The following is a 12,217-nucleotide window of genomic DNA, read 5'->3' as shown; positions in this document are numbered from 1 at the left end:
TCTGGACGCATTACGGTAATGAATTTGTGAATCAAAAATATGTTTAAAAATACAGAAAATAATATTTGAAGACAAAACATTGAATATTGCCTCATTATGGCTATATTGTTCATTCATATAAAAGTGAAATATATTTAGTTTAATAAAGTATCTCCTTATAATCTTCACACACTGCAAAAAAGCCAACTTGTATTTTTTGGCCTAAAACAGTGATTTAAGTTGGTAAAACTTGGAAATATAAATTATTGACATTTAGGGCAATAATGTAAGTTAGCATAACAAAGGAAGCCAGTTGTCTGCTCAAAAACAAGTTGGTGAGTTGTTGTTACTTATATCTTTAAGTTGGGGTTCACAACAAGGGACAATAGTTCTGCTAACTCTTATTTCTTTGTTGTGAAATGCGGGAAAGCGGTGAAATTCGGTCATTAGCGAAAGCTAGCGGCTAACTGATGCTAGCGGCGCAGCTTGTTACAGCTACAAGAGTAGCCATTAGCGTATCAATGCTAACTCAAAATTTTATTCGCAACATTAGCTGACATTTCAATAGCGGCGTTACAATCGTGCCAATTCAGCACATTGCAGAAGTTGGCAGAAGTAAGGATTAAAAGTTATTACAATGTAAAATTGTAAGTTAGTACAACTTCCAGTTGAGTTGACAAAAATCTATATTCAGAGTTGAGCAGACTCAAAAACAAAACTTAAAATATTTAGTTTAATTGTCCAACTTAAAATTTTATCGAAGTTTGTTGCCTTGAAATTTTGAGTTCACCCAACTTTTCTTTTTTTGCAGTGCAGACATAGCTTCGACTGGCTTCATGAGAATCACCCAGTTGCCTTCTTAGCCACTCTTTTGCCATGCGCACTTGTTTGAATGCGTTCACACACAGTCATTGATGGGGGAAATCCCTGCCCGTGGCCAAGCCATTCACTGGCACATAAACACAGCGGGAGCTCCAGGGAGGCAGTAGTGGAAATAACGTGACAAACAGTGGCAGACACACACATTAGTGTAGACCTACACGGACACGCATATTATACATGCGCAGAAAACAACCATTAGGGCTGGCCGAGAGAGAGAAAGAGGGAGAGCGGAAAAAGTGGTGCGGTGTAATGACTAGGTGGACACCTGGAGCTCGGAGAGATACACCTGGTTTCATCGGCCTGGGCACGCTCCTGGGGCCTCGTTACATGTGTGTGTGCATCTGTCCACCACTGGATACATCAATTACACACACAGCTCCACTTTAAGGAGCCGTACCAGGCGATGGATTCCTATCCAGTGGGGAGCCCACCCCCCATAGCTACTGATGTTGCTACGGCGACGGGAAAACAAACACTGGCGGTGCCGGGGATGCCGACCCCTTACAGTCAGGTAGAGTTTGCTATGCTGCCTTTCTTCTCCTCTCTTCATCTGTCGTTCAGGGTATGCAGCTGTCATTCATGACAAAGGGCAGGCATGCAGGAGACACACTGATGTATGGCTGCATGTGTGTGTGTGTATTCTGCAGAATTCTGGTCGTTGTGACACACATGCAGGAGTTTCTCCGTGCTCAGACAAGATGAAAATACGCAGAGCCTCCTTTCCTCGTCGCTCTCCTGCTGATCTGTTCCTCCGGGCTACTGTAGGTCAGCCACTTTTTACAGTTTCACCAAGACAGCATATCCACTTTTAACAAGCCTGGTTGTAAATATGCCTGCTAATTCACGGTCAGGACCCCTCCAGTCTTTTCTTCCTCTCTCGTGGTGCCATCTTTAGCAATTTACTGCAGCCCTGCAGATATTGTGATGCCCCCGTCACCATGGCAAACCACAACACAGCGACAATCAGCTGTGTAAAGTGTGTGTGTGTGTGTGATGTTAGGGATTTGTGAATCCTCTGTGGAATACCCCTTTAAAAGGAAAACCGTATGCGATTCTTAAGCAAACACCACCAAATATGAACTACAGAGGGTACCTCAGAACACGGTGGCTTCTCTAACCACCGGCTCGCCTTTCATTTTCCCTCAAACCCTTGACATCATCTTCAATTTACGACCAATATTTTTATTTTTCACCGAGCAGCTGTCATTTGTTTTTGCAAGCTGTCTTTTTCCCCTTACCGAAATAAAGAAAAGAAAACAGGGACTTGAAAGAGTCGGCGAGGTTAAGTCGAGCAGAAGTATCGTATATCAGTTTCCAAATCTTCATCTTGTTCCCCAAACTCCCCACGGAGCCCTGCAGTTCCCCCTGCCTCTGTTCACTTTGAAGATTATTTATATTTCATTTCTTAACGGGCCTTATTTTGTCCAAGTCAAACTTCCCCTTTTTCTTGCTCTCTTCCCTTGGTTTCAAAGTGGCACGCAACTCACAAACCCACATATCTTGGAAGTTCTTAAGATGACTTAATTTAAAAAATACACACAAATCGTGTCGGCGGGTAATTCATCCCTTATCAAATACACCTAAATCAGCCCCATGTGAAGGATCTAAAAGGTTAACTAACACTTTGGACTGAGCAACTGTGCGGTAAGGGAGTGCAAAATATTCTAGGTCAGCGTTTCAGCCCCGGAGAGAAACAGGGAGAGAGGGATGCAGGTGCTTCTGTCTCCATTGGTGTTATTTACAGCTACACAGTGTTCTGGCCCTGCTCCCCGCTATGAACCCTGCCTGTTGTCGAAGAATGTTGCAGGTGCTTTGTCTGGGTAAGCTCCATTACTCCGGCTTCAAAAACAGACACAGAAAGAATGACGGAGGGAGATAGATGGAGCAACAGACAGAGAGGAAGCAGAGGTCTGCCTCCATCTGTGTGACAGTGTGTGACCGTCCCGTCCTGTTGGTCCTCTCTCTGGTTGACCCCTGGCGGATAGCAAAGAGGGAGGACAGAAGGGGGTTAACTTCCCTGCCATTTATCACCGGCCTTGACCAGCCAGGCTTTGAAATTTCATGGATTCTTTTAATGCCGCAGTCCGGTTCGGAGACCTTACACATGGCTATAAAAAAAAAACAAAGGCTCTGTGCTGCCCCGACCGCTCCGAGGGGTCAGAGCAGCCATGCAGGGGTCACGTGAAATTAGTGGATTTTTGTTATTATTATCCCAGGGAGGAAATTCTTGCAGGCCTCAGTGGGAGGGGGGTGGGGTCATGGGTATAGGTGAGTCAGTGGTGCAGCAGGATCAGAAAATAGCTCTCTGCCAGACAACTGTTATTTTGATTCTGAAAGGGAAACATATTTGGTGCAAGAGAAAAGGAAGCGGGGAAGAGTCTGCTCTGGACTCGGTGGGATTTTTCCACTGGCACACTGTTGCAGAGGCTGTTTGTGGAGAAACTCAAAAGGCATTTTTAATCACTGCTGCAAAAAGATACATGCAAAAGTGTGGGAGCATATTTCACAGATGCGTGTGAGCCGAGTCATTTTGATCAGAGACTTGAAATGCTAGATTAGAAAAACATCATGTTGCCAGGCTGTCGATTTAGCCGGGTTGGCATTTTAGAGAATTACTCAACAGTGAACTCACTGAACTCGACGTGTACAGTAGTGCTATTGAAAACTCTCGAAGGCTCTTCAACTAAAGCCCTTTCAAGAGATGTGGCATCTTATCACGAAATGTATTTTCATAAGGGACAAATTAGGCAAGAAAAATACAGTATGACTTCTGCACTGTCATTGCCAAAAATAAGAGTATTAGGGTACGCAAGGAGAGTGAAAAAATGACCTTTTGTGACACTGCCAAGATATCCTAACAAGACTGGGAAAGAAAAACAGCTGGTGCACACAGATCGGAGGAGGAATCAAGACATGGAGAAGTTTAAGGCCACAGACAACCTGGCAAATCTGTCATCAAAACAAGTCTAACTTTTAATGTGTCAGGATTTTTGACAGAAACTTTCCCCTCGCATAGTGAACTTCTGATCTTCTGCTCTGAATCAACTAAGTTAACAACAGCAGAAGGATGTGGTTGTTCTGCATGTGAATGGGTTAGATCAGGGGACTCAAACTCGCGGCCCGCGGGCCAATTGCGGCCCTCGTGACGATATTTTGTGGCCCCCACCTTGATATGAAAGTTTAATGTGAGTTTTATATGAATGGCACTTTACCGTGTTGTGTGTGGAAGGTCCCTTTAATTACTTTTTTTTGGTAATTTTGTCTTTTTTTAAATAATTTTGTGTCTTTTTTAATAAGTTTGTTTCTTTTTTTGGTAATTTTGTGTCTTTTTAAATAATTTTGTGTCTTTTTAAATAATTTTGTCTCTTTTTTTAAAACAATTTTCTGTATTTTTTGGTAATTCTGTGTCTTTTTGGGGTCATTTTGTGTCTTTTTTAAATAATTTTGTGTCTTTTTTGGTAATTCTGTGTATTTTTTGGTAATTCTGTGTATTTTTTGGTCTTTTTTAAGTAATTTATTGTTTTTTCAGTCAATTTGTTATAATTTTTGTATAATTTTGTTTCTTTTTTTGGTCATTTTGTATCTTATTTTTAGTAACGTTGTGTCTTTTTTTGGTCATTTTGATACTGCCTCCAGCGGCCCCAAGGTAATTTGAGTTTGAGACCCCTGGGTTAGATGGTATTACTGGCAAGGAACAGTCATCATCAGGTAAATAACTTTAAAACAGGTTAACCACAATCAAACTCAAGCTTCTCTCGGCTGACCTGTTGATAATCCTGGCAGACGTCGGGCTGGGCCACTGTGTTGGCGATCTGTTGGAGATGTGGTCTGAGGAGGGGTTCGGGGCAGCCTCCCAGCACCGCAGCCAGCACCATGAGGGGGGTCCAGGGGTGAGAGGAGGAGTAGGGGCTTGTCACATCCTTTAGCAGCAGTTTGAGGAAGACGGCAGGAGGGACAAAGGTCCCCAAGAGTTTAGCAGCTGCCAGGCTCTAGATGTGGGTACAGAGAGAGAGAGAGAGAGGGGAAGAGAGTGAAGAGAGATACAGAGGCTTGAGGGAGGCTAACGCTCCAGAACCACAGGAAGTCCTTTTTAATCCGCTACACATCAAAGATTTTCAGAATCCTGCTATGTAAGCAGGTGCATCCCAGGTCCTTGAGCTTGCTTGGCACAGTCTAAAGCTCAACAGATGTGTCCTGAAATGATTCTGACTGATCACAAAACTATTCTATTGGGTCGGTGCAGAGGTCGAGCATTACTCAATGAAGTATGATACAGTTTCATTTAAACAGGGTTCGTACACTTTGGCAGTGGTCAAATTCAAGCACTTTTCAAGCACTTTCAAGGTAAATTTTCAAGCTTTTCCAGTATCTTACACCTGTTGTTAATTGCATGTTTTAGATGAGTACTTACATACTAAAAGGGGGAGATTTCACTGAACCATACCAACAGCGATGGTATTACACTTTTAGGAGGAACGGTCTTCATTTCAGATAGGCTACTCATTATTTTTTACATTGAAAATGTGATTAACTATAGTCTATAGATGGATATAGTCAGATTGCAAGAGAAATACAGTAAGAATTTCAAGCATTTACAAGCACTTTATCCAAAATCCAAGCACTTTTTAAACCTTGAAAATACAACATTTAAATTTAAGCATTTTCAAGGATTTCAAGCACCCGTACGAACCCTGTTGAAATTTTCTGCCGATCAGATGAGTAATGCTACCTATACACCAGAAGACTTTGAAAAGATTTGGAAAAGACTCCTGGAAAACTATCAGCTCACACCTGCTCACATCTAAAGACAAGTGTTTAGAGTTTTCAGTCCCAGTCTAGTCTCACACTGAGATTTTAGACAGACTGTGAATCTTGCAGGGTAAATATTTACAAGACTACAATTAGATTATTTTAGCATTTTTTCCCATCATGCTCTTAGTAAAAACTTACACAATGGAGGAGAAGCAGCTTTTGGCTCCAGCTGCTCTAGTGTGTGCAGTGGATTGTGTTGAAAAAAAAAAACAACAACAAAAAGAGGAGAAGACGCCACAAAATGCCCCTCACAAAGCTGAAAAAGGGTTTCGGTTTTTCTGACATGAAAAGTTGACTATTTTACAGTAAAAATAGATGGCAGAATGAGGTGCACAGTGCTAATAGGCTAACAGTTAGCTCTCTAGCAGTAGAGTGTGTATGTGCTGCTGCTGCAGGAGGTGTTCACTTAGCGATCTCTGTTTGTTTACAACAAGCACCATTCTGTGCACAGTTAACAATGCTGGTTAATTCACGATCACGACGTTTATGATCAGCGGAGATGTTGTGCATAATTAGCCATGCTGGTTTGTTTATGATCAGCTTCTGAGGTTGTGCAGTTAGCGACGGCGGCCACAGTTGTGTCTCCTGTGTTTAATCTGTTGTGTATGTGATCATGGATCACGGTCGAAATTGTCGCTAATCAACTAGCCGACGATCGAAAACCATACGTCCTCCAGAGTCTCGTAAATCCCTCTGGGGCCTTTTTTTGTAATGGAGACACACAGAGTGAGCGGACATTTGAGAGGGCGTGGCCTGAGACTTTCCCAGCGGCCACTCTTCCCCCAAAAGGAAACACGGCTATAGACTCATTAGGGAAATGTTTACTGAGGAGTGAGGACATTTTCTCATAGACTTCTATACAATCAGACAGCTGGCCATTAGAAAGAACACTGATTTAAGGTGTGCAGTGCACTTCCACATGTGCTTCACTTTCCAGACCTGGACGCTACGTCGACCCCTCTTATTCAGTGTATTTCTGGGACTCACGTTGCTGATCACGTCCCTCTCTGTGTCGGTGCAGGCCCGGTACAGGGTGGCCAGGAGAGGCTGCAGATGTTGGGTGCTGTGGTCCTCGGCGTGGAGCAGCAGCACAGAGAGCAGCTGAGAGGTCCTGACGCGTGTGGGTGCCAGCCAGTCGGTTATGTCGTTTGCAATAGCTGGCACCAGCCTGCCAAGGTTCCTCACCACCAGCTCCCTGCAGCCCAGGCCTGGACGCTCCACTGGAGGAGAAAATAAAGAACATTGACTTTTTCATACTCAGTTTTTAAAGAACTTATTTTCTCTCAATCTGCATTAATTCCATTTAATTAGGCAGTTTCTTGTACTTTGTTTTCCAAAATGACTTTGAACAAGAGATGAGCAAGTTGATGATTCTCATTAAAAAGGTATTGTTCAGTTTACTACATAATAGGTTACTCAATTCTACCACTTCTAAGAAACAGCATTTACACAACATAAGTATCACTAACCCTCTGGGGTCTGAGCCTATTTTGGCCGTTTTTGAATACTTTTGGCAATTATTTTCTCATTTTAACCTACTTTATCAACACATTGAGCCCAAAAATCATGAAATCTGAGTTGAAAAATTATTCTATTTACTACAATAAAAACCACAAATATGCTCAATGAACTGTTTTGGAACTTGAAAATGTAAGGATACAAAAATGAACATATAAAAAGGTAAATATTTAAATATAATAAAAAAGTCCCATAAAAACATGTATATTTATAGGTTTTTCTTCCTAGTTAGCTGCAACTCTTCAAAACAAACTATGTGTGAAATTACACAGAGAGCAACACCAAAGCCCAAATTTTTTTGTACTATCAAATTAAAACTATCATATCTTTGGTTTTACACGACCTAAGAATGTCAAACAAAAACTGGGAGAAAGTTTCAAGTCTGTACTTTGGAGTGAAGTTGATAGCAGAGCTCCATGTGGTCTAGTTTTTTTGTTAAACGTCACGTGATCTGATCAGTACGGCACGATCATAGACCCAAGAGGGTTAAAAGTCTTCTGATCCGCTTCAAACTTATCACATTTTTTACCTATATTTTTCATGAGTAAGATTTCCCCACGAGGGACTTGTTAGAGCAAGTGAAACACATTCTCAAATAGCCTTCTACATTTCAAATCCAGCAACCCTCACTACCCCCTCGTCTCTTTCTCTCTGCCCCACCTTATTCTCCTTCTCCTATAGGCACACTAATGAGAGAGGAAGAGAGGACCAAAGGAAGACGGAGATAAATCAGAGAAACACACCAGGACAAGACAAAACAAGCCCCTTTCTGGTCGTCTCTCACTGTCTGACAGTGACCTCTTCACCCTGGGAGGCCCGGCAGATTTATGACGGCAAGACAGAGAAAGACAAAGAGGGAGAAAGAGCCTCTTCCTTTCCTCTCCTTCCTAGTCACCCACGTGGACGCATGTGTAGATGTGAGACACGTATCGGATGCAAAAAGATGCAAAGTTGGAATACTGTGACAAACTCTGAGGGCGGCTCTATAGGCATGACCTGGTGACCATGTTCAGGTTACACTGGTTCCCAGCCCTGAGGCAGACACTTATCTATCCATGCCAGTGCCTGCCAAGAAAACTAATATGTCAAACACTACATTTTTTTTCTGTAAAGGACAGCTGTCGTAAAAAGATGATTTAATGCAGCAAAATGTGAAGGGATGCATTTACATTCCAAATGTACCTTTGTATTGGACTGGTGATTTAGGGATTTCATTTTGCACACAGGTACATCTAAAGAAATTAGAATATCATGAAAAAGTGTTTTTTTTGTCAATCATTTCAGAAAGTGAAACTCATACATTATATAGATTCATTACACAGAGTGAAATATTTCAAGCCTGTTTTTCTTCTAATTTTGATGATTCTGGCTTAGAGATAATGAAAACACAAAACTCAGTGTCTCAGAAAATTTGAATATTGTGAAGAAGTTGAATATGTGCTGGCCCTGGGTCAGTGGTGGTTTGGGGCCATGTCCTCTGCTGCTGTTGGTTCACTGTGTTTTCTGAAGTCCACAGTCAACATAGCAGCCATCTAGCAGGACATTTTAGAGTCTTCATGCTTCCACAAGCTCTTTGGAGATGCTGGTTTCATTTTCCAGCAGGACTTGGCACCTGCCCACACTGGCAAAGGGACCAAAAGCTGCTTCAATGACCATGGTGTTACTGGGCTGGACTGGCCAGCAAACTGGGCTGACCTCAACCCCATAGGAGTCTATGGGCTGTTGTCAAGAGGGAGGTGAGAGACACCAGATGAGCTGAAGGCTGCTATAAAAGCAACATGGTGCTGTAGGCTGATCTCCTCCATGCCACCAAGTATTAATGCACTAATTCATGATTCAAAAGGAGCCCAACCAAGTATTGATGGATAGAAATGAACAGACTTTTCAGAAGCCTGACATTTGTGTTTAAAATATCCTTTTTTTTATTGATCTTATGTAATATTCTAATTTTATGAGACACTGAGTTTTGTGGTTTTTCATTATCTATAAGCCAAAATCATCAAAATTACAAGAAATACAGGCTTGAAATATTTCACTCTGTGTGTAATGAATCTATATAATATATACGAGAAAGTTTCACTTTCTAAAATGATTGACAAAAAATATTGAACTTTTTCCACAATATTCAATTTTTTTTAAAATGTACCTGTAATTAGAGACCAATAAAGTCAATGCACGTGCAGGAAACTGTGCTCTAGTGTAACACAGGATACCATTCCTAAGACCTCACCTAAATCAATCCTTCAATAAGATAAGCCGATAAGATCATCTTACAGGATGTGTGAAAGTCTAAGCTGATAGCCTGAGCTTAAGCTGGATCCCAAGGATTGTCCTGCCAAGTTTATTTTATTTTCCCAGGAGAAATGTCTCGACAGTCTAGTCCTTCCATCACCCAGGTCCATCATACAGTTTTCAGTTTTGTTGAAAAATAGCAGCGATGGATGCTAACAGGAGCTTTGGGTGGCAGGAGCCATAGTATCTCTGCCATCACTCAATCCTGCACTCCTGAACTGCAGGTGTTTCTCAACAGCCCTGACTTTTATAGGATTTGTGCATGTTGCTCATATTACATTTTAAAACCACTCTGCTTCGAAACTTGCACTTTGCATAATATAGAACCAAACAATGACTCAAATGGTCGTTCTCTCTAAACACCACAGTGTGTAATTTCTGCCACTAGGGGTCTTTCAATCAAAACAAGAACAAAACATGGACTTGTTGGACATGATGTCTTGAATTACTGAGGGATCATGGGAATTGTTGTCTTTATATTCAAACAACCACCATTGCCAGAAATAACGAGCGAGTTAATGTATTAACCCGTTATTCACATTACGTCATGAAATAGTTGCAAGTTAACATTAGCTAACATAACGTGATTGCCTATTATTATTATTATTTATTTATTTATTTTTTAAATTATTATTAGATGAGTTGACCACCCATACAGCTAATGTTATGTGGGGAATTCAATCACAGGGTGGTCCACCATTGTTATTTGTGTTGTGCAAAATAACTTTGAGTATTATTCTGTGACATTTTTTTTAGTAATTTTGTGGGTTTTTTAGTAATTTTGTGTCTTTTTTTGTAATTTTGTGTCTTTTTCTAATCATTTTGTGTCTTTTTTAGTAATTTTGTGTCTTTTTTGGTCATTTTGTGTCTTTTTTAAGTAATTTTATTTTTTTTTCTGTCATGTTGTGTCTTTTTTTAGTAATTTTGTGTCTTTTTTTGGTCATTTTGATACTGCCTCCAGCTGCCCCCAGGTAATTTGAGTTTGAGACCCCTGGGTTAGAGGATATATGGCGTCACTGACAAGTGATGAAACAGACCATAAAAATAAATATTTTTAGTACCCAACCCAACTAAATGTACAACGTAGATCTAGCCGCTTTCAGATATCTTAATGCAGAAAAGTTACATATTATACCTTTAGAGCTATGCATCCTACTAGTTATTAAGAAATGAAATGGTCCCTGAAGATGAGTGATGCCATTAACTCACCTAAAACTTTTCTTTGCAAATGACCCAGCTGAGATTAAACTAGGAAAAGAATAAATCATTCAGACTGACTGACCTCCTGGTGGGTAGAAGGGAGGTGGGGTGAGGAGAAAGTCCAGCTTGTCCTTGATATCGTCCTCATTCTCCTTCTCCCACTGGGCGCCGACTAGCTTCCATAAATCAGCTGCTAGAAGTCTGCAGGAGGAGAGTGGAACCAGATTATCAGCCTCATCACTGTTGTTAATACTGTGCACTGTATTTTACATGCATGTTGTAGATTTTTATGTAATGTTGACTTTTAACATTAAAAATCCTCCATGAGATATGTGTAAAATATTAGTATAGGAACCATAATAATACATGTGTCACATTAAAAGAATGACAATGACCCCTTGACTTATCTTTTTAATTTGGCTTTTACCTGAACCATTTTTAGAGATTTTTCTGCTCATGCATCTTAGTGTTATAAAATCTTCTCTTTTATTTATTTGGTACTATTTATTAGTCTATATATATATATATATATATATATATTTTTTTTTTTTTTCTTTTCTTTTTTTTTAATCACGCTATTTCACTCTATTTCTTAATTATTTATTTATTGTTTCATCTTTTTTATCTAGCTTTTTATTTTTTTAATTTATTATTTACTTTAACTTTTTTTAATCTTTTTTTTAATCTTATTTTATTTTATCTTACTTTATTTTTTATCTAATTAATTTCTAACCTGCCTCCTAACCACTGAGTTTTTATTATTATTATTATTATTACTTTCTCTTTTTTATGTGAAGCACTTTGTGCTGCATATCTCTTGTATAAAGTCTGATTGATTGATTGATTGATTGATTGATTGATTGATTGATTGATTGATTGATTGATTGATTGATTGTACCTTATTTCTGGGATCTCATCGTTGATGTTGCTCAGCAGGAGTGGGATGAGTTTGTGGAAATAAGAGTACCTGTCTCTCATGTGAAGTAGCCAATCACCAACGACCGTTGTCACAGCTTTTCTCACCTGGAACAAAGAAAAAAAAGAGCAGGAAAGAGAAAGCAGAATTGAGCGTGAATAACATCATAAGCATCAGGCTCACAGTGGGGCTTTTAACATTGCTGAGCTGTTTTGAAGTGAACCTGTGGTGAGTCGTCAAACAGTCTCTGAGCCAGGTGAGAGAGCACGTCATCAACGTTCTTCCCCGTGCCGTGCTGAATGACCGCTCCGGTGGCTTCGATGACGGACACTCGTACCCGGGAGTGTTGATGAGCAATCGTCTGCATGAGAGGCTTGACCAGAGTCTCAGCCTGCATGTGAAAGTGCTCTGAAGAGAGAGAGAGATATGATAAATACATTTTAGTCCATTTCATTTGGTTATTGTAGAGCTGTGTGATACATTGGTGTTATATCCATCTTAACCCTCTGGGCCCACTATAATTTACTACCCTTACAGACCCTTTGGGCTGAAAATGTCCACTTCCAAAAAAACGCTATAAAAACTTTACAGGTTAATATTTTTTTCTACTTTTTCCCG

General features: G+C 40.4%; 1 protein-coding gene across 2 annotated transcripts in view; it reads right to left on the bottom strand.

The window, feature by feature from the left end:
• Nucleotides 1–12,217, bottom strand: part of LOC131984026 (dynein axonemal assembly factor 5-like) — a 44,425-nt gene that overhangs the window by 31,147 nt on the left and 1,061 nt on the right. For both annotated transcript variants that reach the window (XR_009395519.1, XM_059348887.1), the window contains exons 2-6: nt 11,823–12,007; nt 11,582–11,706; nt 10,766–10,884; nt 6,661–6,893; nt 4,626–4,850 (exon numbers count right to left, since the gene is read on the bottom strand). Coding sequence is in view for 1 of the 2 variants with exons in the window: in XM_059348887.1 (XP_059204870.1) it covers nt 4,626–4,850; nt 6,661–6,893; nt 10,766–10,884; nt 11,582–11,706; nt 11,823–12,007 (887 nt within the window). In the remaining variant the exon portion in view is untranslated. The remainder of the gene's footprint in view (nt 1–4,625; nt 4,851–6,660; nt 6,894–10,765; nt 10,885–11,581; nt 11,707–11,822; nt 12,008–12,217) is intronic.

This window comes from Centropristis striata, chromosome 13, assembly GCF_030273125.1.
Source record: "Centropristis striata isolate RG_2023a ecotype Rhode Island chromosome 13, C.striata_1.0, whole genome shotgun sequence".
Lineage (NCBI taxonomy): Eukaryota > Metazoa > Chordata > Actinopteri > Perciformes > Serranidae > Centropristis > Centropristis striata.
The sequence above is the reverse complement of the archived record's forward strand: the minus strand, read 5'-3'. Positions and strand labels throughout refer to the sequence as shown.